We start from the raw sequence: 25,327 nt of genomic DNA on the forward strand, positions 1-25,327 counted from the left end.
TTCATTGCAGAAAGTGTTTATTATTACTATACAACAGAAAGAATGTGCAAATGCAGGGAGTAGATGACCTTACAGACCCCCCAACCCCCAGATCCCATTGCAGGCCATAGCTTAAAAAAAACAATGGGTTAATGGCACCATACTGCTTTGATGAGGTGGGGGGGGGAAAGTATGACAGCATCTACTGATTCCCTTTTCTTGGTTGGTCCACACAATAGTTCAGCGTTGGAAGATAAATAAGACTTAGATAATTATATTGCCTGCAAAACAGCCAATATTTGTTGTACAAGGGATAAATGTAAGTTGTTATCCAAGTTGTTAGTCTTGGTTTTTTTTAAAAAAAAAAGAAAAATATAGTAACACTGAATTTAATAAAAATTTGCAAGATGAATGAGAACCATGTCAAGTGTGGTCCTTATTCAAGGATATTTATTCACTTTTCCTGAAGTCTTACACACTAGCATCTTTGAAATGAATTTCTCACAATGTAGAAATTCAGAGTTAAAGGAATTTCATATTCGAGCTAACACAGATGTTTAATATGCTGCAGAACTTAATTAGCCACAAACTCTCACTTTTGTGCATTCAAGATCACTGCTGAGGATTAAAATGTTAAACGGCAATTCCAAAAGTATTTAATCACCGTAACACTATTTGGATGCAGTTATTTACAAAAACACATGGTTGCAAAGCTGGAAATCAAATTATAAATTTGACAATGGCCAAAATCTGCTTCCCATCATCAGTCATTTTTGGTCTTGGCTCGTTTGGAAAGAGGTCTTCCTTCATCCTTCTCTTCAGTTGTTAGAACTTTCTTCACCGTGTAGATCACACCTAACGCAGTTTTCCTGGTTTCTGTATTGAAAACATGACAATTGAGAGTTTACTTTAAAGGTGAGTTCATTCATGTAGCCAGTATAGGAACATGAGGAGGCCATTCAGCCCATTCTTCACAACTGTATGTATTCCTGTTAATTTTAGCATTACAGAAAACAATGACATTTTGAAAATGTTATAGTACAGAGAAAGCTGCATAATTATTTACATCAGGCAAGTATCAGGTGAGTAAAATGAGATAGATTTACTTTGTGTGTCCACAAAACCTTTGAACAACAGATTACAAGACTGAGCCAAAATTTTCACATCCAGCGGTGCAATGCTGCTGCACATTGGTGTATTAAAATATCACGCTATACTGCAGGATATGGGATCATCTCTGAAATTCTGCATATAATAGGAGTTCCTAGTCTCACACATGCTTTTGTATTCCTTTCTGACAGGACTATCCTTGATAATATACTGCACCATGGACTCCATTTGTTGCATAGTTATTAATCACTTTATTAATCTAAAACATACATACTATATAACCTTGTGGTACCACATTTAGTATAAGCAATGGGCAAGAAAACCAAACTCTACATTAATCAGTTTTGTACAAACCCAGTGAAAATATTGAATGACTGACAATTATTTCTGAATACATTACCTACCTCCATGCAAAAGGGCTGCTCTACAGTTGGTTGACACGGCAGCTTTGGCATCTCCTTCAGACAGGCCAAAAAGCAACCCTCTTGCAGTAACTTAGTCAAGGACTACAACTTTATACAGTTTAGCAATAATAGTTTCTTACCCCTGTAACTAGCTTTTACGTAGCTAAACCGTGGAAACAAAATTCTACCATCTAATGTAAATTATACATGCAAGTTAGGCCTAATTAACATCTCTATTAGCAATATGAATATTCTTTCCAGGTTTTAGAGTGGAGACACCATAGCCGTTACACTACTGTGCCCATAATAATTGATCACTGCTGTCTTAATAGGGGTAAAAATGTTATTTCACCAACTCTTTTTCCTACATTGTACACATCCCACACACAGAATGCAAAGCACAAGCTTCCATCATGGAGCTTACAAAGCAAGACCTCATTTGGACACAAGATTAATCAATGAATCTCATAGAACATTGGTAGTGTACTATTGTGGTCGTCAAGAACCATGCTATAATTGTGGGGTGAAATTTACTTGCAAGCAGGAATGAGGATACTATTTATTTCAACCTTTGCCTGACTTTCAGTGATTATATCATTTGTCACTTTGACTCAGACAGTAGCACTCTCACTCTTGGGTCAGAAGGCTATGGTTCAAGCCCCACACGAGGGCTTCCATGCGTAATCTAGGCTACATTCTAGTGCAGTACAGGAAACTCTTTCGTATCCGGCACCTACGGGACCGGGATGGTGCTGGTTGATTAAAAATTCTGGATAATGAAGAAGGGACATGGAGTGACAATGGCCCAAGGGACGAGAGCCCCGTTGCACAGACACGGGTGCTGGAGCCCCGTTGCACAGACACGGGTGCTGGAGCCCCGTTGCACAGACACGGGTGCTGGAGCCCCGTTGCACAGACACGGGTGCTGGAGCCCCGTTGCACAGACACGGGTGCTGGAGCCCCGGTCCCCAGACACGGGTGCTGGAGCCCCGGTCCCCAGACACGGGTGCTGGAGCCCCGGTCCCCAGACACGGGTGCTGGAGCCCCGGTCCCCAGACACGGGTGCTGGAGCCCCGGTCCCCAGACACGGGTGCTGGAGCCCCGGTCCACAGACACGGGTGCTGGAGCCCCGGTCCACAGACACGGGTGCTGGAGCCCCGGTCCACAGACACGGGTGCTGGAGCCCCGGTCCACAGACACGGGTGCTGGAGCCCCGGTCCACAGACACGGGTGCTGGAGCCCCGGTCCACAGACACGGGTGCTGGAGCCCCGGTCCACAGACACGGGTGCTGGAGCCCCGGTCCACAGACACGGGTGCTGGAGCCCCGGTCCACAGACACGGGTGCTGGAGCCCCGGTCCACAGACACGGGTGCTGGAGCCCCGGTCCACAGACACGGGTGCTGGAGCCCCGGTCCACAGACACGGGTGCTGGAGCCCCGTTCCACAGACACGGGTGCTGGAGCCCCGGTCCACAGACACAGGTGCTGGAGACCCGGTCCACAGACACAAGTGCTGGAGCCCCGGTCCACAGACACAGGTGCTGGAGCCCCGGTCCACAGACACAGGTGTTGGAGCCCCGGTCCACAGACACAAGTACTGGAGCCCCGTTCCACAGTCACAAGTACTGGAGCCCCGGTCCACAGACACAGGTGCTGGAGCCCCGGTCCACAGACACAAGTGCTGGAGCCCCGGTCCACAGACACAAGTACTGGAGCCCCGTTCCAGGGACACAGGTGCTGGAGCCCCGGTCCACAGACACAAGTACTGGAGCCCCGTTCCACAGACACAGGTGCTGGAGCCCCGTTCCACAGTCACAAGTACTGGAGCCCTGGTCCACAGACACAAGTGCTGGAGCCCCGTTCCACAGACACAGGTGCTGGAGCCCCGGTCCACAGACACAGGTGCTGGAGCCCCGGTCCACAGACACAAGTACTGGAGCCCCGTTCCACAGACACGGGTGCTGGAGCCCCGGTCCACAGACACAGGTGCTGGAGCCCCGTTCCACAGACACAAGTGCTGGAGCCCCGTTCCACAGTCACAAGTACTGGAGCCCCGGTCCACAGACACAAGTGCTGGAGCCCCGGTCCACAGTCACAAGTGCTGGAGCCCCGGTCCACAGACACAAGTACTGGAGCCCCGGTCCACAGACACAGGTGCTGGAGCCCCGTTCCACAGACACAAGTGCTGGAGCCCCGGTCCACAGACACAAGTACTGGAGCCCCGGTCCACAGACACAGGTGCTGGAGCCCCGTTCCACAGACACAAGTGCTGGAGCCCCGGTCCACAGACACAAGTACTGGAGCCCCGGTCCACAGACACAGGTGCTGGAGCCCCGTTCCACAGACACAAGTGCTGGAGCCCCGTTCCACAGACACAGGTGCTGGAGCCCCGGTCCACAGACACAGGGGACCCGGTTACACAACCAGAGGTGCAGGAGCCATGGTTACACGGCAAAAGGTATGAGAACCCCGGTTACACAGCCACAAATATACAGTATACGGAAGCCTCAAAACCAGAATTTTGCCGGTTAGTAGAGAATTCCGGATAATTAGGTGCCGTTTAAACGAGTTTCCTGTATTTAGGAAATGCGGCATTGATAGGAGCCTATCCTCTGGATGAATAATCAAATTAAGATCCCATCTACCTATTCAGGCGACTAATTTTTGGAGAAGTGCAGGAAGTTTTCCCAGTATCCTGGCCAACATTCTTTCCTTAACCCAGACTTCCAAAAAAGTAGCTTAAATAATCCATTAAATAATCTTACTGCTGTTATGGGACATTGCTCATACATATTTACATACATAGTACTGAACCATGAAAGTAACTAATTGTAAAGTGCTGTGTAACATCTAATGTGATAAAATGCTGTACAAAGTATCATTCAAGACATTTTCTTCATCCTTTTCTAGCTGCGAACTTGAAGGTTCAGTGTCATAAATAATTACAAAAATTACTCAAAAAAATGTGCAATATACTGTTGCATAAAAACTGAATTTAGAAGCTGCCTTTGTTTTATTAAAATGGTCAAAATAATCACAGGTATAAGGTATTTAAGAATAAACTCACTGCATGCAATGCATAAAAATTTTCTACACCAAACACATCTGGGTAAGGATACAGGTTAGCAATGTCGTATGGTCCTCTCAGTTCCAAAGGCTACAGTCAGAAAAAAACATTAACATTCTACTGAATTCTTAAAAAATCAATTTTTGGCACGTAAAACATTTTGCAAACTTTAGAAAACATGACTACCTTGGGTTTGAACTTTCCCTAACTTTGTCACGTTGCTTTATTTACTCTCAGGATATGGGCAACATTGGCTAAGTCACATTTATTATCCATCTCTAATTGCCCTGAAATGGTGGTAGTGAACCTCTTTTTAGCATTTGTTCTTACAACTGAGTGATTTGCTAGGTCACTTCAGGTGGAATTACAAGTCAGCCACACAATGTGGGACTAGAGACACTTGATAGCCAGACTGGCAGGTTCCCTTCTCTAATGGTCATTAGTGGTTTTTAGGATAATCGGCCGATTTCATTTTTTTTCTGGTGCTAGGCCACAGATTACCAGATTTATTGAATTCAATTTCGCAACTGGCTATGGGAGGACTTGAGCTCATAACCTGTAGGTTGCTTGTCTAGTACTGTAACCAATACAGTATTGTACCCTAATCATCGATACCTGTACTGGACACCTTTTCATAATTGAAAAACGAAGTTACATAGCACAGGGCGCTGACAAGACTGGGAGGTGATCAGGAAGTAGATATTAGAAACAATTTTATAAGCCTCCCCCCACTGGCAACATTCATCAAGTGCGTGAGCGGGTGTTCCCCTTGATTAATGGATGAAAAATCGTGCGGAAGGGGAGGTACACCCCGAATTCCTCATTTGCATTCTTGATGGAGATGGTTCTGTGACAAGTGTGATTTTGTAATATTATCCCTTGGGCTATGCTAAGCTTCAGTTTTAAAAACATGAGATTGTAAACAGAAAGAAATACACGGTAATAAGAAGTTTCAGTCTCGACGTCCTGGGAGTTACAGTTGGACACTGCAATGAGTCTCGATTTCAACACAGTAGGAATGTAGGGAGAAGTAGCGTGGCGAACGCAAAATTGCAACCTAATATTTAAATATTAAATTTAAACTATGATCGAAGTTAAACTCAAATGCTATGTTCACTGCTTTTGCAACCAAATTAAACAACTAACTTTATGGTAAATGTTTTTTTCCACACACACTGTAACCTCACTATACAAACTTATTGATGGACATATTTATTATAAGGATGTGCTCGTATTAATGAATTACATTCCAGCAACAGCATAATGATATCGCAAATTACTGTATCTCAGCAACTTGCTAGTCTCTTATTTAAAATCTTCTGCGGTTACCTTTGCTACAGTGCTCTTCCAGCCTATGTACAGTTAATACTTGAAGTGGTCAGGTGTGCATCAAGTGTGGGAAATTATTAATCTTGTAGCACAAACTGTGCAATAGCATTGGTTTTAGGAGCATTAGCTTGATTAACATTGCTTTAATAACTTGTAATGAATACGTTTTTCTTGCAAAATGGTGCTGCAAACACAATGTGGAACTTCCTGAATTATAATTAGCTGATCAAGTACACTGCTCCTAGTGAGCCCATGATTAACAAATGACTGCAGAAGATATCACCGCTCCAGTGGGAGGTAACACAGAGATAATAGGAGCCAAATTGTAAAGAATCACATTTATACATTATTGAAGACACAATATTGGACTACAAAACCATAAATCTTACCTTTTCTGCTGCACTTGAGATAATTATATTCTAAAGGAATACAAATATAAACATTATGTTAAGTTTGAACATAAGACTGCAGGATTTCCTACAGCACAACTGTTGCATTTTTAACAACTCTGCCACTAAATAAACAAACAGGAACTCCATATGGTTAGCAATCTAAGGGCAAGATTTGTTTGGAGAGAATACAATTCAAAGCACTTTAGGCTAATTAAATGCTAATGACTACGGCTACCACATTATGGCTTTTTATAAGTGATACAATAAACGTAATAATTTTTAAGCAGCTATCATGGTGTGTTAAGTCTAGTATACTTAAAGGGGAAGGGTGAATCAGAAGAGATTCCTCAGGTTTCATTAATTGATCACAATGATGATCAACAAGTTCTATGCATTACAATATGCACCCCCCCTTCCAACGAGGGCTCTGCATATTCAAGCTTTGAAATACACAAAGTTAACAGAACAAAAAAAGCAATATAACAGCAACGTAATTAGAACAAGGCAATAACAGTGGTAAGGTAGCACATGTTACAATTCCAATACAACACTAAACATAAACAATACCAAGTAAAGAAAGAAACAACCCAATAAAAAAGAAAACAAAGGGTGCTGGGGCCCAGCTTCAGACAAAAATCTTGCCCACAGCCAGGATTCAATTGCCCGCCAGGGAGCCTTCAGGGGTTGGAATTGGAACGCATGACAACCCAAGCTGTGCTTCCATTCCCTTCCAGATGCTACAAAACAAATCGAGTTTCCTGTTTTTGTACCATCCGTTCCAAATTAATATGGTCCCTTAAAGCAAGTTCAAAGTGATTAAATAAACACAGTTCTTTGGAATTCCAGCCCAACATTATTATTGGTGAAAGATCTTCTCAGACAACTGGGAATAGCTGATAGTCCAGATGCTCTCACTTAAAAATATTACATTTGGTTTTGTTATTGCTCATGATTCTCTCGACTTCACAACAACAGCTTTTAAAAGAGCTCCAAGTAAAATTGTATACTAATTATGATTCTACAACAATCAGAATATTTCCTTGGCCGCATCCATAATCTTAAACAAACATTTTGAGAGATCAAGCTAACTCTTGTGCTCACCTTTCCTTTACATATCTGCATCAGGCTGAGTGCATTTGAAATGGTATATCTTCTCATTGTGGAATCTTTAATAGCAGGAGAGTACACCAGTTCAAAGTAAATTCCTCTCTCAATAGCCTGAAATAGAATTAGAAAGTGATCAATAAAATGATGAACAATTCCATCAATATTTTCATTGAAAGAACAGGGCAAGAGTTATGATCAGACTCACCTACTCAAAAATTGATATGGGTATTTAACTCTTTCATTTCTCTCTCCCAACAAGTAGTAAATATTATTCAATAAATACTGGCATATGTTGTTTTCTGCTTAGAATTGTTATAAATTTTGTAACAAACCCAACTCTACTATAAAAGCTAGCCTAGTGTTGATGCAATCAGAAGATTGAGGGGGAAAAGATGGAATAATAGAAATGACAGCTCTGGAGGGGCCCGTTGTGCCTGTGCTGGAGCCATCTACTCGATCTCATTTCCCTGCCCCACTGTAACCTTTTATATTCTTCTGTTCAAATATTTATCCAATTCTTGTCAAATTACATTAGTCTGTGTCTCACTAGCCACTTGTAGTAAAGTATTTAATGTGGAAAACCTTCCCCATTATTCTCCTAGTAATAATGCTACTTTGGTCTCCTAGATGTTGTTGTTTTATACGACGGGAAAAGCTTTTAATAGGATGTCCAGTTTGGCTAGCCTTTTGATGACCTTCTGAGATGCCAAGTGGAGAAATGAGGTGCCTCCCAGTACAGATCCTAGTGGGCAGGTTGATATAATGTGTTCCACGGTCTGGGACTCATGGCCACAGTCGTACTTCAGGTCGTCCCTCATCTTCCATTTGTGGAGCAGGTGGCCGCATTGTCTGAGCCCTGTTGTGGATTGGGTTGAGCTTGTCCACTGTCTTTGAGAGAGGTCGAAGCCAGGGAGCTCTGTTTTTGGGTCAGTGATGAGGTGTTGGTTCTTTATGTTGCATGCATCCCATGATTCCATCCATCTGGATAGTGGGTCGATACCAGCTGCATGAATATTGGCTGCTATTTCCCAGAGTGGCCGGCATGATTTTAAGAGCTTTTGCGGTGGGTTTTTCAAGTCTTCATGAATGGGAAGGTCGATGTTGCTCATTATTTTTTCCATCTCACGGAGCACGGTGGCATCGCTACAAATGGCAGGCGGGGTAATGTGTGACAAAACCAGGATCTACTCAGTTGGAGTGGACCTGAGCGTCTCTCTGACACCGTGCAGCTAAACGCCACCATGAGGACATTTACGATCTGTCTGTGGAGGCTGCAAGACCATGAGGCAGAACAGTATTCTGCAGCAGAGTAGACTAGGGCCACTGTCTCCTAGTAATAATGCTACTTCCCCTTTGGTCTCCTAGTAATAATGCAGAGTCTATAACCTCTTGTTACCGATTCACCAGCCAAAAGAAACAATTTTTCACTATTTATCCTCTCAAAATCGTTCATAATCTTGCACAATTATTAGATCCCCACTCCCTCCTTTAACTTTCTCTGTTCCAGTTTAAAAAAGTCCCAATTTTTCAATCCTTTCTTCATAACTATAACTGCTCAATTCTGGGTGTCATTCTAGTGAATTTTCACTGTAGTCTTTCTATGGCTTTAATAACCCTATGTGCCTTGAACTGTACATAATACTCCAATTGTAACCTAATCAATGCTATGTTAATACTCCAATTGTAACCTAATCAATGCTATGTTAATACTCCAATTGTAACCTAATCAATGCTATGTTAATACTCCAATTGTAACCTAATCAATGCTATGTTAATACTCCAATTGTAACCTAATCAATGCTATGTTAATACTCCAATTGTAACCTAATCAATGCTATGTTAATACTCCAATTGTAACCTAATCAATGCTATGTTAATACTCCAATTGTAACCTAATCAATGCTATGTTAATACTCCAATTGTAACCTAATCAATGCTATGTATAAATTCAACATGGCTCCCTTGCTTTTATATTCCACTCATTTTTATGTAAAACCCAAACCCATTCATAAACCATCAAACTAAACTGCATTTCATTTTAATTTAACACAATTTTCAAACTTCCACGTGGTATATTTCCTTTAATCTTTTACAAAAATGTGATTAAATGCAACTGCTGACATACTAGGGTTATGTTTTGCCACAGAACAAGTGTCAAATGAAAATTATATTTACTGGTACAAATTTTGAATGGACATTTGCAACAGCTACACTTGGGAACACTAAACAACTAATTCTGTGGTATTCATTCAGTGAAGAGATTTAGGACTTCAAAAAGCCTTTGTCGTTATATGAAATAAAACTGATTACGTATGAATAGCCTAAACCACTATGAATAAGATATTCAGGAGCAGAGTGAGAGCTGATCTGTGGCCTGGAAAATAATAAATAACCCTTATGGCTCCTAACCTGAAATCCAAATTAAATTTTTATATTGGCTGTCATTCAGTTGAAGACCCATTAATCATGGCCATCTGTGGCTCCAAGCACAGGCAAGAGTGATTATTTCCTTTAGGACGGTTTTAAGGAAAAATAGAAGAATATACTGCAGTTCACATACTCAAAAATCAGATTAGTTATCAACAATTAAAGTGCACTGCTTCTTACGAATTGCAACACAGCCAATTATTTGCAGATGTAGATTTATTGAATCAGGGAGTTATAATGCAGGAGAAAAGTTATCTATTTTTATGTCTGTAACAATAGTGCCCTCTAAAGGAAATCTTTCATAGTGCTTCCATCTGTAAAATTTGTGCATTAGGAGCACTTTTTTAGGTTGATGCCCATCAAAGAACTTAAGCGTGCATATAAATAAACCAGGGTTCAGCACTTTAGCTCTCCCAGCGGGAGGGCTGTGTGCAAAACAATTGTGGGGTGCACCATCAAGGTGACTGTTATGGCTCTTTGTCTTGACTTGTGTCCTTTGAGTGTGGCTTCCTTGTTGGGATTGAGGAATTGACCCTATGGCTTCAAGTCTTCCAATAAAGCTCTGGTGTAATATACACACACAAGAAATGCAGTTGTTTAAAAGGATACTGTGCAGTAAAATGCAGGTCACCAGAAAGTCAAAACAGATTAACCGTTCTAACCACTCCCCCACACACACATTAAGGGCAAATGCACTGCGCTGACTGGGCCATGCGCAGAGGTCACATGGTCTGCAGGGCTGTGATATTAAGTGCAACCAAGTTAAAGAGTTGTAGTTACGCTTTTAGATGTCAGACACACCACTGGCAGGATACAACTTTGGAGTTGAAGAAATTATGCAGCATACATTAAGATAGCTGAGCAGTATAGAAGCCCAGGGAAAATAAAACATCGTCTCCATTTAAAGACAGTACCAGAGCGATGAGGCGGATGTAGGTACAACAAAAGGTTGCCATTTTTGTACGGTGGCAGTCCCCTCAAAAGTCTCCTTCTGGGATGTCTAAGAAGATATAGCAGAGCAGATGAATGTAATTTCTCATGTGTGATATAGATGAAGAAAATGTTTACCGTATTGAGGAAGTTGGCCTAGTTAGGTGCACCCTGAACGTAGCCGATTTAAGTGTAACAACATGACATGCCTGGAACGCAAGCTTTCACCTTAACTCGCTGTACCTTGACTCTGGATGCAGGATAGCAGCTTTGAAGCGAGGATGGGAAAAAAAGACCCAAGGAAAGGAAGTCATAGAGTCATAGAGTTTTACAGCACAGAAAGAGGCCCTTCGGCCCATCGTGTCTGCGCCGCCCATCCATCCCTGTCTATTCTAATCCCATTTTCCAGCATTTGGTCCATAGCCTTGTATGCAATGGCATTTCAAGTGCTCATCCAAATGCTTCTTGAATGTTGTGAGGGTTCCTGCCTCTACCACCCTTTCAGGCATTGAGTTCCACATTCCAACCACCCTCTGGGTGAAAAAGTTCCTCCTCAAATCCCCTCTAAATCTCCTGCTCCTTACCCTGAATCTATGCCCCCTTGTTATTGACCCCCCCCCACTAAGGGGAAAAGTTCCTCTTTATCTACCCTATCTATGCCCCTCATCATTTTGTACACCTCAATCAGGTCCCCCCTCAGCCTTCTCTGCTCCAAGGAAAACAACCCCAGCCTGTCCAGCCTCTCTTCATAGCTGAGGCGCTCCATCCCAGGTAACATCCTGGTGAATCTTCTCTGCACCCTCTCCAAAGCAATCACATCCTTCCTATAGTGAGGCGACCAGAACTGCACACAGTACTCCAGCTGTGGCCTCACCAACGTTTTGTACAGCTCCATCATAACCTCCCTGCTCTTATATTGTATGCCTCGGCTAATGAAGGCAAGTATCCCATATGCCTTTTTAACCACCTTATCTACCTGCTCCGCTGCCTTCAGGGATCTATGTACATGTACACCAAGGTCCCTCTGACCCTCTGTACTTCCTAGGGTCCTACCACTCATTGTGTATTCCCTTGCCTTATTTGTCCGTCCAAAATGCATCACCTCGCACTTTTCAGGGTTAAATTCCATTTGCCACTTTTCCGCCCATCTGACCAACCCGTTTATATCGTCCTGTAGCCGGAGGCTTTCCTCCTCGCAATTTACCACCCCACCAATTTTCGTGTCATCTGCGAACTTACTGATCATACCTTTTACATTCTCATCCAAATCATTTATGTAGATCACGAACAAGGGACCCAGCACCGATCCCTGAGGTACCCCACTGGACACAGGCTTCCAGTCACAAAAGCAACCTTCAACCATCACCCTCTGCCTCCTGCCACTCAGCCAGTTTAGGATCCAACGCGCCAAGGCACCCTGGATCCCATGGGCTCTTACCTTCTTAACCAGTCTCCTATGCGGGACTTTGTCAAAAGCTTTACTGAAGTCCATGTAAACCACATCCACAGCATTTCCCTCATCCACCCCACTAGTCACCCCCTCGAAAAATTCGATCAGATTTGTCAGACATGATTTACCCTTGACAAAGCCATGCTGACTATCCCCGATTAATCCTTGCCTCTCCAAGTGGAAATTAATTTTGTCCCTCAGAATTTTTTCCAATAATTTCCCCACCACAGATGTTAGACTCACTGGCCTGTAATTCCCTGGTTTATCCCTGCTACCCTTCTTGAATAATGGTACTACGTTAGCTGTTCTCCAGTCCTCTGGTACATCCCCTGTGGCCAGAGAGGTTCTGAAAATTAGTGTCAGAGCCCCTGCAATCTCCTCCTTTGCCTCCCACAGCAGCCTGGGATACATCTCGTCCAGGCCTGGGGATTTATCCACTTTTTGGCCTGCTAAAACCGCTAGCACCTCCTCCCTCTCGATGCTAATATGTTCAAGTATGTCACAGTCCCCTTGCCCGATTTCTATGTCTGCTGTTGTGGTTGATATCAGCCCAGTGCTTATTGACAAGTGGTAGTTGGAGTAGTGAGGATCTGGGTTTGGAGGGAATTTATTTAATGGAGCTCAGAGGAAATGAATTTGGAAAGGACTGGTAAGGGAGATGGGGAAAAACTACAACATGTGACAAGATGAGGGCAGAAGGGGAAGGCTGGATTAATGAAGGGGGAGACAGCTGAATGGATAGCCTCCATTTTGGAGATGAAGAAGTTCAAGTTTTCGTCACATTAGGTATCAGGTGTGATGGGAGTTTGTGATCGAGTAGTGAAATTTGGAAAGGTTCTTGCCCTCCAGGATAATCCTCGATAGTTGGAGGTATGGGCAACAGAAAAGATGGAGCAATAACTTTTGAAGGGGTCAAACCAGTTGTGGCACTGGTCAATCAGAACAGTCAGGAGGCATGTGTGTTCAAGCCTGCCATTCTCAGATTTGAGATATTGAAGATGGCTGCTGTACCACAGGTAGTAACAACGGTGGGAGACTATGTAGGCTCTAATGGCTACAAGGGTATCAAAGAGAGAGGCTAGGCAGTTGTTGCTGTATATGAAGGCACTAATATCATGTCAAGTGTTGGACCAGAAGAGAGAGTCCGGAGTTAAAGAGGATATTGATAAAGGGTATCTTTCCCTTAGGGCAGAGGGTGAGGGTAGAAGGGTTAGAGGAAGGCAAGATGATGTGGTTGGTGAAAAATGACAAAATGGTCAGAAATTGCATGGCTGGTGATCGTGACCTAGGAAGTGTGATGGAAAGGTCAAGCCATGGATGCATGGGAGAGATTATGTGTTATGTGAGATTAAGTGAGGAAAGGAAAGTGAAGAGTCAGAGACAAAGGGGTAGGCTGAGTTTTGGTGTAGACGAAGTCACCAAGGACAAGTAGTCATTTGATGCCAAAGTTAAGCGTGCAGAGCAGGGACAAGATTTTTGAGCGAGATACCTGGGGATTTGGGGAAAAGAAGAGGATCTTCAAGGAGAGGCAGGAGAGGGTATATAGTGAGGTGCTGAAATGTGGGGAAAGTTTCAAATAAGTAAAAAGGGGCAAGCCAAGGTGGTATATGGCTACAAGAGCAGGTGAGAGGTGGGTATTCTGTGGCAAGTGTCTCACCTCCTGACTCCCCAAAGCCTTCCCACCATCTACAAGGCACAAGTCAGGAGTGTAATAGAATACTCTCCACTTGCCTGGATGAGTGCAGCTCCAACAACACTCAAGAAGTTCGATACCATCCAGGAAGAAACAGCCCGCTTGATTGTCACCCCATCCACCACCTTAAACATTCACTCCCTCCACCACCGGCGCATGTGACTGCAGTGTGTACCATCTACAAGATGCACTGCAGCAACTCACCGTGGTTTCTTCGAAAGCACCTTCTAAACCCGCAACCTTTACCGCCTAGAAGGACAAGGGTAGCAAGCGCATGGGAACACCATCACCTCCAAGTTCCCCTGCAAATCACACACCATCCTGACTTGGAAATATATCGCTGTTCCTTCATTATTGGTGTTCAAAATCCTGGAACTCCCTACCTAACAGCACAGTGGGAGTACCTTCACCACAAGGACTGCAGCGGTTCAAGAGGGCTGCTCACCACCACCTTCTCAAGGGCAATTAGGGATGGGCAATAAATGCTGGCCTTGCAGTAACGCCCACATCCCAGGAACTAATAAAAAAAAATGCAGTCATGGATCATACCACAGCCATAGCAGTTAGGGCAAGTTACGTAGTAAGGTGGCTTCAGTGAGGGGGGGAAGGAATGGCTGCAAGTGTCCCAGGTTTCAGTCAAGTCCATGCCATTGGTAAGTTCAGCTAGAATGAGGTCATGGATGGAAGAGCCTAGGTAAGAGAGTGGACTTTTACAGAGCAATTATAGAACAATCAGGTAGTTAGAGACCTGCCAAGGGAATTTATGGGAACGGAGAGGGGCAAAGACAGTAGCAAGGGGGACAAGGAAGATGCTGGAGAAATTGACTCCTAGTGAATGCGTGGGTGAGATGTGCACAGGGAGAGGGATATTCCTGGCGCATGGCTGCTGCAAGAGAACTGGTGACAGGTGCTGCAGTGGTTGGGGTGGGGTGGGGGGGGGGGGGGGGTGTGTGCAGGGGAATGGGACCCTAGACTGGAGCAAAACGAAGCTGCAGATCCAGCCAAAGGAGACTTAAATCTGGGATAACAGCAGGATAGGAGGGCAATGGGAGAGTATCAATGAAGTGGTAAAGGATTATGATTTGGGAGAGGAGAGTGGGAAGGGGTGAGTTCACAATGAATAGGAAGGGGGAGGGAGGATACACTGGAACTGAGAGACAGTTGACAAAGAGGTAGAAGAGCTCTGGTACGGAATGGCAGCCAATGAGTGCACACGGAATAGTAACCTACACATAATTCTAAATATCCTTCAAATAGAAACTTGACTGGAGAATTTGGAGCTGCCTGACATATGGGCCAAATTGTGGGGGCAATTTAATATGAAAAGATAGTGCAGAACCTATGAGTTCGATAAAAATCTGCAAGCTGGAAAGTCAGTGGCAGATAAACTTCAGTATTGGTAAGTGCAAAGTATTCACATTGGAAGAAAATTGAGGATGCGAGTACTCCACAAACGGTGTTGAAATAGCTATGGATGACGTTGCTGAGGGAAATGGGCATTAGGAGGCTCAACATTTAGCATGTCGAGTCACTGTGGAGCACTAATCAACAAAGCAAATTGAATGCTGAATTACACTGCTAGAACAGTAGAGGACAAGTCAGAGGAAATCATGCTAAAACTATATAGTGCTTTGGTCAGACCACACCGAATACTGTGTCCTGTTTTAGTCGTCGAGACCTGAAGGACACATTCAAGATGTGGCAGAGAGGAGCCACATTGCTAATCCTTCAGTTATGAAGAAAGACTGGAGAGTCTTAGGCTTTTCAGCCTTAAAAACACATGACAGAGACACAAAGTTAAAGAACAATTTTAGATAGTAAATGGTACACAAGATAGAAAAGGTAAATTCAGAACACCACTTCAAATTAAACCATTACAAAAGATTAAAGAAGGATATATTCAGACTGGCAAAATGCCAATTTAAGACGGATGACAGAAAATGTTTCTCCACAGGAAATAAAGAGAATACAGGAAACTGTGTGTTATCCGGCACCGACGTGTTGCCGGTTTTTCAAAAGTTCCGGAGGCCTGAGCAGGTTATCTACCCAGGCTATTTTTAAACAAAGAAAAATTTAAAAATCAAGAAATGTGCAATATACAGTAATTGGGTACTCACCTACAGAATGTTGTGTTAAATGGATGGTGAAAGATGCTTGATTAAGTACAGTACTGCCAGTTGATGGTAATCCATAACTCTTTAATTACTTAACAGTAAAACAAAACTTATAAACGACTTAACAGTACACCAAAACTTATAAACGACTGTACAGTACAAAGTACTGTACGGTGGTTGACTGTACACTTATTCCAAGCCAACTGGTTCATCAGGAATATCCATGTCAGCTGGGTCATCAGGATCATGCACTTCAACAGATTCTTCACGCACTTCCACTGCTCCAACTCTTTTGGAAGCTTTCCTAAACATGTCCCGGATGTCTGCTTGCTTAGTGAACTCTTGCTTTCTTTGTAGAAAGGTGGAATGCAGAATATGGAGCTGCATAACTTCTTGGGCAGAATAGCAAGAATGGCTTTCAGCAAATGTAAGTAATGAAACAAAATCTTCTGCAGCTTTAGCCCAAGAAACCTTGTTCACTTCAGAAATCTCATCCTCTTCAGTTTCCATCACATTTTCCTTTTTTTTTCTTTGGATTCAAAACATTCTCCATTATTTCATCATCACTTAGCAAATGCACAACAGCAACTTCTCCATCTGCATCAACCCACTGCTGAATATCACATTCACTGAGGTGACGTAGAGGGTTTGCTGGGCCTACATCTTTCACCATGCCAGCCATTTCCATTACTGCAGTCTTCCGCGGACGAAGATTGAACCCATGAAATTCCTCCTCTGAAGAAGAACCTTCAGCAACCATTACAGAAGGCCACAATTTGCACCAGGCTTGTCTCAAAATGTGACCTTTCACCAATTTCCAGGAACATGCAACATTAAAGATGGCATCTTTAAGATTGTATTCCTTCCGAAATGCCTGAATACCTGTATTGTCATCTTGGCTTATCAGTCTATGTAGGAAGTCTTTCTTGTAATGACACTTCAGTATTTGGATAATGCCCTGGTCCATGGGTTGTATGAGAGAAGTTACATTTGGTGGCAAATAAATGGTGAAAATATTTCCAGAAACCAACTGGGATTCATGCGGATGGGCTCTACAATTATCAAGCAATAAAATGCATTTGCTATCTTCAGGATTCCCTATTGTATGGCAATGTTCCCTCACAGATGGAACAAAAGTATGATGGAACCAATTTGAAAAGATTTCCTTATCCATCCAAGCATTTGTTTGAGCTTTGTACTCAACAGGTAAGTGCTTCACATTCTTAAATGCACGGGGATTTTTATACTTCCCAATGACGAGAAGTTTAACCCGGTGTGATCCAGCAGCGTTCGCACATGTTAGCACGGTTACACATTCTTTATTTTTCTTGTAACCTGAAGCATTAGCCTCACTAGCCCCAGCAAGTGTTGATTCTGGCAAAAACCTCCAAAATAAGCCAGTTTCATTGGCATTGTATACCTGTGCTGGCGACAAATTATGTTGCTGGACAATCTGATTGAAATAATCGCAGTATTCTTCTGCGGCGTCGTGATCAGCTGATTTCTTCTCCTCGGAAACATCGAGTCGTCGTATCCCATGCCGTGCCTTGAAGCACGATAGCCATCCATCAGAGAAAGCACACTTGTCAGTGAGCTCCATCTTTGCGTAGAAATCCTTCCCTTTTTCGATTAGCATGGGTCCGGAAATCGGAACACCCGCTGAACGCTTCAGAGAAAACCACTCAAAGCACGGTATCCAGCTCTTCAAGCTTAGGCTTATGAAGCGTGCGCCGTTTCTCTACACTCTTAGATGTCTCCGAGCTTGCATAAAACTTGAGCAGCTTATCCTTCTGCACTTTGATGTCATACATCGTTGACGAACCGATTTTGAATTCATTCATAATGTTCATATGCTTCGCTCCCCTTTCTAGTCGTTGGCATATATCGATTTTCTGTTTTAAAGTTAACACCACTCTCTTCCTTTTGGTTGGATGAACTTTTGGGATTTCCATAATGCAGTTGCAACAGCATTGGAGACACACAGTACTGGAACCCTGAAAAATGGCGGATCAGAAGAGGCTACCGGCAGCGTGGGAGAGTCAGACTCCTGATGCAGGGTTTCTGAGGTGTTCCGACTTCCGATAGCGCCAAGAGGCCGAGTAGTGGCAGTTTGGAGAACTACCCCCACTGACGAACTCGGCAACCGTTGGAGACTCGGAACCGGCAACATTGCCGGTTATTGAGGTGTAGTTTTCGGAGCGAGATTTTGCCGGTGGCTAGAGCTTGCCGGACATTTAGCCTCTGGATAACACAAAGTTTCCTGTATATGGAATGGACAGGATAGAATTGCAGAGACAAAACACTTGAAATCATTAGCAGTTTGATTCTGTGACGAGGGAATCCACCTCCCCCCAACCTTGGTTAGATGAAGTAAGATTTGCTGACTTGCTCTCCATCTTGTGCGGGGTGGTCTGGATTGATTCCTCTGCCCTGCACCCCACGTATTTCTATCTCCCATTTCTGTTTTGTGCCTGCTCAGTGGCTCAGTTATGATCAGGAACGTAACGAGCAGAAAGCTGCTGGTGCAATCCTGCACCCTGCTTGACTGTGACATTGCACAAGAGAATCAACTCGCTGTACCACCAAATGAAATTGCAACTTCAACTGGAAAAGAAACACTTAACACCCAATACATCTTGGACCATCCAATCAAGTTTTTCATTAAAACCTTATAAATAAATTAGGAAGTAAATAACTCAGCCAATTACACAAACTATTCATTGCTGTAATGGGTTTCCAATAGTGCTGTACTTACTTTGTACGAGTAAAGAAAAATGTGTCATTTAAATCTAAGTACTATATGGGTTAATACTATCTATTTAGAATGACTTTGATCAAACGCCCTTAAGAAAAATTTGCACTACAAACATATGGAAAGGTTACAATAAAATGGTAATCCTATGGAAGGCTAGGCACAGAGTTAGAGAAATGTTATTAAAAGCATCAATATGGAATTTGTGATTAACTTCTGTAATTTGAGACTTTATGCCTCAATAAAGAGCACATTTAAGAAATATATATCTGGGGCAGTATATAGGATGTAACTCATGTTAGGGTTTCTTTTACCACCCCCCAGATGATTTGGTGCATTTTTTAAACAGTTATCTTGAAGTTCAAAAAGGTAAGCCTCAGATAAGATCATAATCTGTAGTCCAGTCTCATAAATCGAACTACAGGAAACTTTGTGCTATCCGGCACCGACGGCACCGAGCTGTTGCCGTTCCCTCAAAACTGCCGGACACACCAGCGTTAATGTTGAAGCATACGGAGCTTTTCATCTCCGTATCTGACAACAAACACTGTTGCTTAGCAACAGCTTCTAAACAGTCGGCCCGTACCTTGGAACATAAGAACATAAGAAATAGGAGCAGGAGTAGGCCAATCGGCCCCTTGAGCCTGCTCCACCATTCAATAAGATCATGGCTGATCTGATCCTAACCGCCAATTTACTATCACAGAACCATCTCCTGAATCTAACAGAATTAGACACACGAAATAGGAGCAGGATCAGGCTACACGGCCCCTGGGCCCGCTCCGCTACCCACAGGGCCATGTCCGATCCGAACCTAGACTCATGTCCAAATTCCTGCCCGCTCCCCGTAACCCTTAATTCCCTTTACTTCTAGGAAACTGTCTATTTCTGTTTCAAATTTATGTAATGATGTAGCTTCTACAGCTTTTTGGGGCAGCATATTCCATGGACCTACCACCCTCTGAGTGAAGTAGTTCCTCCTCATCTCAGTTTTGAAAGAGCAGCCCCTTATTCTAAGACTATGCCCCCTAGTTCTAGTTTCACCCATCATCGGGAACATCCTCCCCGCAACCACCCGATCCAACCCCTTCACAATCTTATATGTTTCAATAAGATCACCTCTCATTCTTCTGAACTCCAATGAGTAGAGTCCCAATCTACTCAACCTCTCCTCATATGTCCATCCCCTCATCCCCGGGATTAACCGAGTGAACCTTCTTTGTACTGACTCAAGAGCAAGTATGTCTTTTCTTACGTATGGACACCAAAACTGTATGCAGTATTCCAGGTACGGTCTCACCAATACCTTGTACAACTGAAGCAATACCTCCCTATTTTTATATTCTATCCCCCTAGCAATGAAAGCCAACATTCCATTGGCCTTCTTAATCACTTGCTGCACCTGCATACTAACCTTTTGAGTTTCGTGCACCAGGACCCCCAGATCCCTTTGTACTTCAGTACTTTCCAGTTTCTTGCCATTAAGATAATAACTTGCTCTATGATTTTTCCTGCCAAAGTGCATAGCCTCACACTTTCCAGTATTGTATTTCATCTGCCAAATCGCTGCCCACTTACTTAGCCTGTCTATGTCCCCTTGCAGGTTTTTTATGTCCTCCTCACTCACTACTTTCCCTCCCATCTTAGTATCATCTGCAAACTTTGATATGTTACACTCGGTCCCCTCCTCCAAATCGTTAATATAGATTGTAAAGAGTTGGGGACCCAGCACTGACCCCTGCGGAACACCACTAGTTACTGATTGCCAGTCTGAGAATGAACCATTTATCCCAACTCTCTGCCTTCTGTTAGATAGCCAATCCTCTATCCATGCCAGAATATTACCCCCAATCCCGTGATTTTTTATCTTAAGCAATAATCTTTTGTGTGGCACCTTGTCAAATGCCTTTTGGAAGTCTAAATACACTACGTCCACTGGTTCCCCTTTATCCACCCTATATGTTACTTCCTCAAAGAACTCCAGCAAATTTGTCAAACATGACTTCCCCTTCATAAAACCATGCTGACTTTGTCTTAGCAACAGCTTCAGAGAGACTTTGCAGAGCCTGACTGTTGAAAAAAAAGCCACGAGAAGAAAAAAAACCTAACAAAACGGCTCCTGATTTTTGCCGGTGACTCGAGCTTGCCGGACATTTAGCCTCCGGATAACACAAACTTTCCTGTAATGCAGTGTTACGGGTTAATTCTTTAACTTCATCTAGATACTTAGTTCTAACTTTCCCCAAGCTATATGTGTACCTGCCCCTGTCCCAATTCCTATGAATATTTTTATTTCTAGTTCTATCTTTCACTTGGCTTGACAAGGTCTGCACTGTACCTGGTCGAATATTTCCCGCTAAGTATCAGGTTTTTACTTCCATTATGTAAAATACTTTGCGTCCTGTTCTTTGCTGCTCAATAACAATGCAAAAGTCACAATGCTTTATGCTCCGTATTGGTGTTAGCACATTTCTCATGCAGAACAGGTCATTTTGCCAAATGTAAAAGATTAAAAATAAAGAATATTCCTCGTTTGCTGTACAAACAGTACTTACTCCATTGACAGAAGGCCGTCTGAAATGGTACGGTTGTTTTTCTATCACATTAATGCAAATTAAGTCGATATCCAAGGTCATACAAGCTACCTGTTAAGAAATAAATTGGTATGTCACAAAAGTATGTTAAAAATAAGAGGTCTAACAAAGTAAGTTTTACTTGATTAACTAGCATCGCCCCAGTTCTGCCACGTTTAGAAGAACAATTTCATCTTGGTAATGGTAATGAAGAGATCAGCTTTTCAAAAAAAAAACTATTTCATCTCTGGAGAAAAAGAACAAAATTGTCTTGCTTTTGCATTAACTCATTCTTTATGTTGCTATTTCTCTTTTACTTCTTTTCTCTATTTTTGTCACACACACTTTTCATTGTGGCGTCTATTTATCTATTGTCAACTCTCTCTCACTCTTTGGTATGCCTCCCAGTCTCTCTGCAAGGCTGTCACATATTTCTTTAATGATGTACTTAATTTCTATTAATGTATTTAAAGTCAAGGGTATTCAGCATGGTGATAGCAAAGATGTACTGTGTTGGAGATGGTTTAATGGGATCAGACGAAGTACGGTTGTCTGGGAGCTGTTAGAACATACATGAGAGGAAGAGACAGAAGAAAAGAAAGCAGAGATTGGGGGACTCATGGTGGGAGGGGAGGTGGTGCCTGGTACATGGGAGGCAGTAGTTGAGGGGGCCAGGGCCTGGAATTACTTAAGGCAGATGCATATGTGAGATTTGGAATCTGGGGCTTTGGACCACTCTGAAGGGCAACACAGAGCCTGGGTACAATCAATCAATCAGGCAAGGGAGGAGATAAGTTGTAGGACCAGGTGGTGGTGGGAGAGTGGCTGTGTCATTGACCCAGGATGCACATTGCTGAGGAATAGGGTAACTGGGATGTGGAAGCACTCAAGGGGACATGGGGTGTTCTAGGGGCACAGTCATCTGGTGTTGAAACCAATATCTGGGAGCTCAGTAGCATAGGTAGGTAGTCTGTGCACCAGACATAGTAATCAGGACACCAAGAAGTATAGAGGTGACAGGCATTTACAAAGGCAATAAATTGAGAAAGGAACAGAAGGCAAGCCTGAGGTACCAAGTGAGGAGGCCTGGGTGCAGGTTGTAAGATGGGAAGGGAAAGTTCTGTGAATTGTCAAATTTTTTGTATGTTTATGAATTTTTTTTTTTTTTTTTTTTAAAAAGGGATTTGACTGGCAACCATTGTTCAGTTTAATTTTTCGTGAATGAATCTTCTTCATTTACAAACAGTGAGTTTTAGTTTAAAAAGAAACACAATGTCTCAAATATCCCGAACAAAACCAATCAGCTGGTTACAGACACATTCACGTGCCTCATGAACACACTGGACACTTTACTATGTCATATAGATGCAAAACTTTGAATTATATAGATCGATTTCAATACTTCCAGCAGACTGCTAGAATTACTTGGCTTTGTGGGTCCGGCCTTTGTGTCGTTCAGTCATTTATAATTTTATTTGCTTTTCCATTGTTATCCAACTGTAACTCTTACAAAAATATTTTTAAAGTTACATAAAAAGTAGCAACTTAAAAAAATAGAACATCTTAAGCAATATAGTATTATAATTATTCCATATCCGTACAAGGTCACATCTAACAGAAGGATAAATAGTTGATTAGACAGTCCCAAAAATATAACTGATACTTGGACTATGTACAAAACGCTAGGGGGGAAAAATTGGGGCAGCGCCCCAAGAAGGGGGTGGAGCACTACTGGAAGCACGCCACCTCGTTCTTGGGGTGCTACTACTCAATGTTGTGGCGCTACATGCAGCAGCGCCACGGAGCAAGACGTCATTGCAGGCCTCCGCCCGATTAAAGTGGAGGGGCCAAGCGCTGCGCACACTGGGGCCCTGCCGGACCACCGAGGAGCAGGATGCCATGGAAACAGCCCGGCACTCACGAGGAGTGCTGGGCTGAGCGATTGCAACCGGTACCCCACATACAAATGTGAAATGGGGGCAGGTGCAGGCAGTCGGCCAAAATAAAAATGGCCGCCCAACACCTGCCCTTTAAGTAGCGCCGTCACATGCTACCGCTGCTGAAAAACCACCCCCTAATCCTGTCGGTCCCATCGCCTGCCGATAGGTCGGGTGCAAGGGAAGTGTGCGGCCGGGGCGCTGCACACGGCGATGACACCATCATCGCTGGCGCAGCGGCGCGGAGGGCTGCCCACTACCGCTAACCTCCCGCCGAATTTCGCGGGAGGCGTGCGCGGCGTCGCGCCCAGGCATTTGTGCCCAGTAGAGGCGGAAAGCAACCCAATTTCTAGCCCCAGGAGTTTTCTAGTCAATATTAAAACTACTACAAAATTTTAAGAGGCAGGGTTATAACTCAATTTCAATTATTTGAATCTACAGAGGAGATTTTCCTCTGGTTTGCCAGAGGGTCACTCAGTTCCTGGGTGCAAATTGGACAAAAAAAAGAGATGGACAGCCACGCCACCAAATCTCCACCACTTGTTATTTTTCCTGCAGAAGGGAAAAATTGTGTGTGAATCTATGGCAATCCTGTGCAAATGAGGCTACCACTATGCCAGGCGGCCACCTACTCCTAGTAGCACCAAGGGCAACTTGACCGTGAGCTTTGCGACAATTCCACTCAGGTCAGAGGATCTGAGATGGGGCAGGTAGCATAAAGTTGGAACAAGGAAAATGGCAAGCATTATTTTTTATTGTTGCAGGCATTAGATAATATCTTTGGGGATGGAGACCTTCCAGTTGTTGTTTTTGTACAGCACCACGAGGCCATGCGGCTGTCAGACCTATAGCAACAAGTGCCCTTCTTCTCTGCTTCCAGGATCTAGACCCTGCCAGAGGGTGGGCCAATGCTGCAGGAGCGTCTAGCCTATAAAAATGACCTAAACCTAGAATATAAGCAGTTTTAGATCATAGCAGAGAGTGGAGGGAGGAAAATTGGCTCTTATATTTGGTCATTCTATTCATTAGTTTCACTTTTGCTGCTGAAGGAGAATATTTGTCATTTGTAGATACTGGATTAGCAGAACGTTTATGAAAAAAAAGTCATACACATAAATTAGGGGACACTGAAATACAGGGCAAGAAAATTTGTAATTGTTTTATCAATAGACTAGCTGGGGGGAGCCCAGCTTTGCCAGGGCTGTTTTGGGCCGGGCGGTTTAAATCGAGTGCCAGGCTTTGGGGCCTCTCTGTGTCCCTCTGTGAATCTGGTGCCGGGCAACATTTTAAATCGAGTCCCAGGCTTTTGGGCCCTGTCTGTGTCCCTTTGTGAATCTGCTGCCGGGCAACATTTCTACCTTTTAATACCTTGAAAGATGAAAGTGAAAGTACTTATAAAACGTTTTTGGTAAATCTTATGTTATTTTTAAAAGAGATACTAACTTTTTCAAAGCTGGATGATCAAAGTAGTTTGAGCTGGAAGCTGAAGTAATGGCAGTGAAACAATGGCTGCCAGATCCCCGAGATGAAAACGATTAGTCCCGCCCACACACACCGATTGGCCAACCATCAGGGGACTGTACTGTAGGATTGGTCAATCGTGACGGCACAGGATTGGTTGAAACTTGACGTCAGTCAATCAATGCTAAGTAGCAGATAATGAGTTTAATTTTGAAGGTTTTTTGCATAAGGTTGCGAACAATTTTCGTCCGACCGAAAAGTAAATACGCTTACGAGCGTCCCGGAAGTGTAAGCTTTCTTCGGAGGTAACGTGCGCGTAGGTACGCTCTATAACTTTCGAGCGCATAGCCGGACAGATGCACACGTGAGGACAGACAGAAGGACAGACAGGTAGACAGACAGAAAGAAGTATCCGTTTATATATATATAGATAGATAGATATAGAAGATACTTGTTAATTATACCCTCTTAAATCTAGTTCACTTACATGAAACAACTTTTCTGTTTTTGGTAACACAGCCACAATGTCATATGACCTGGTATGTGGGGAGGTGGTTTCTCTGTAACAAAATAGAGTTTTACTGGTCAGAACAGTACATTTT

At 43.4% G+C, this 25,327-nt stretch overlaps 1 protein-coding gene across 1 annotated transcript; it reads right to left on the reverse strand.

Moving 5' to 3' along the window:
• On the reverse strand, positions 1–25,327 carry rpp30 (ribonuclease P/MRP 30 subunit). The gene is made up of 7 exons (XM_085994827.1): positions 25,213–25,327; positions 21,310–21,399; positions 7,383–7,499; positions 6,279–6,308; positions 4,613–4,650; positions 1,494–1,573; positions 1–855 (listed from the first exon to the last, which is right to left on the reverse strand). Exons 2-7 carry the CDS (start codon positions 21,388–21,390, stop codon positions 743–745), a joined length of 459 nt encoding a protein of 152 aa, XP_085850953.1. The 5' UTR covers positions 21,391–21,399; positions 25,213–25,327; the 3' UTR covers positions 1–742.

Source organism: Somniosus microcephalus, chromosome 8 (assembly GCF_052327205.1).
Source record: "Somniosus microcephalus isolate GS21.2 chromosome 8, FLI_Smic_1.0, whole genome shotgun sequence".
Lineage (NCBI taxonomy): Eukaryota > Metazoa > Chordata > Chondrichthyes > Squaliformes > Somniosidae > Somniosus > Somniosus microcephalus.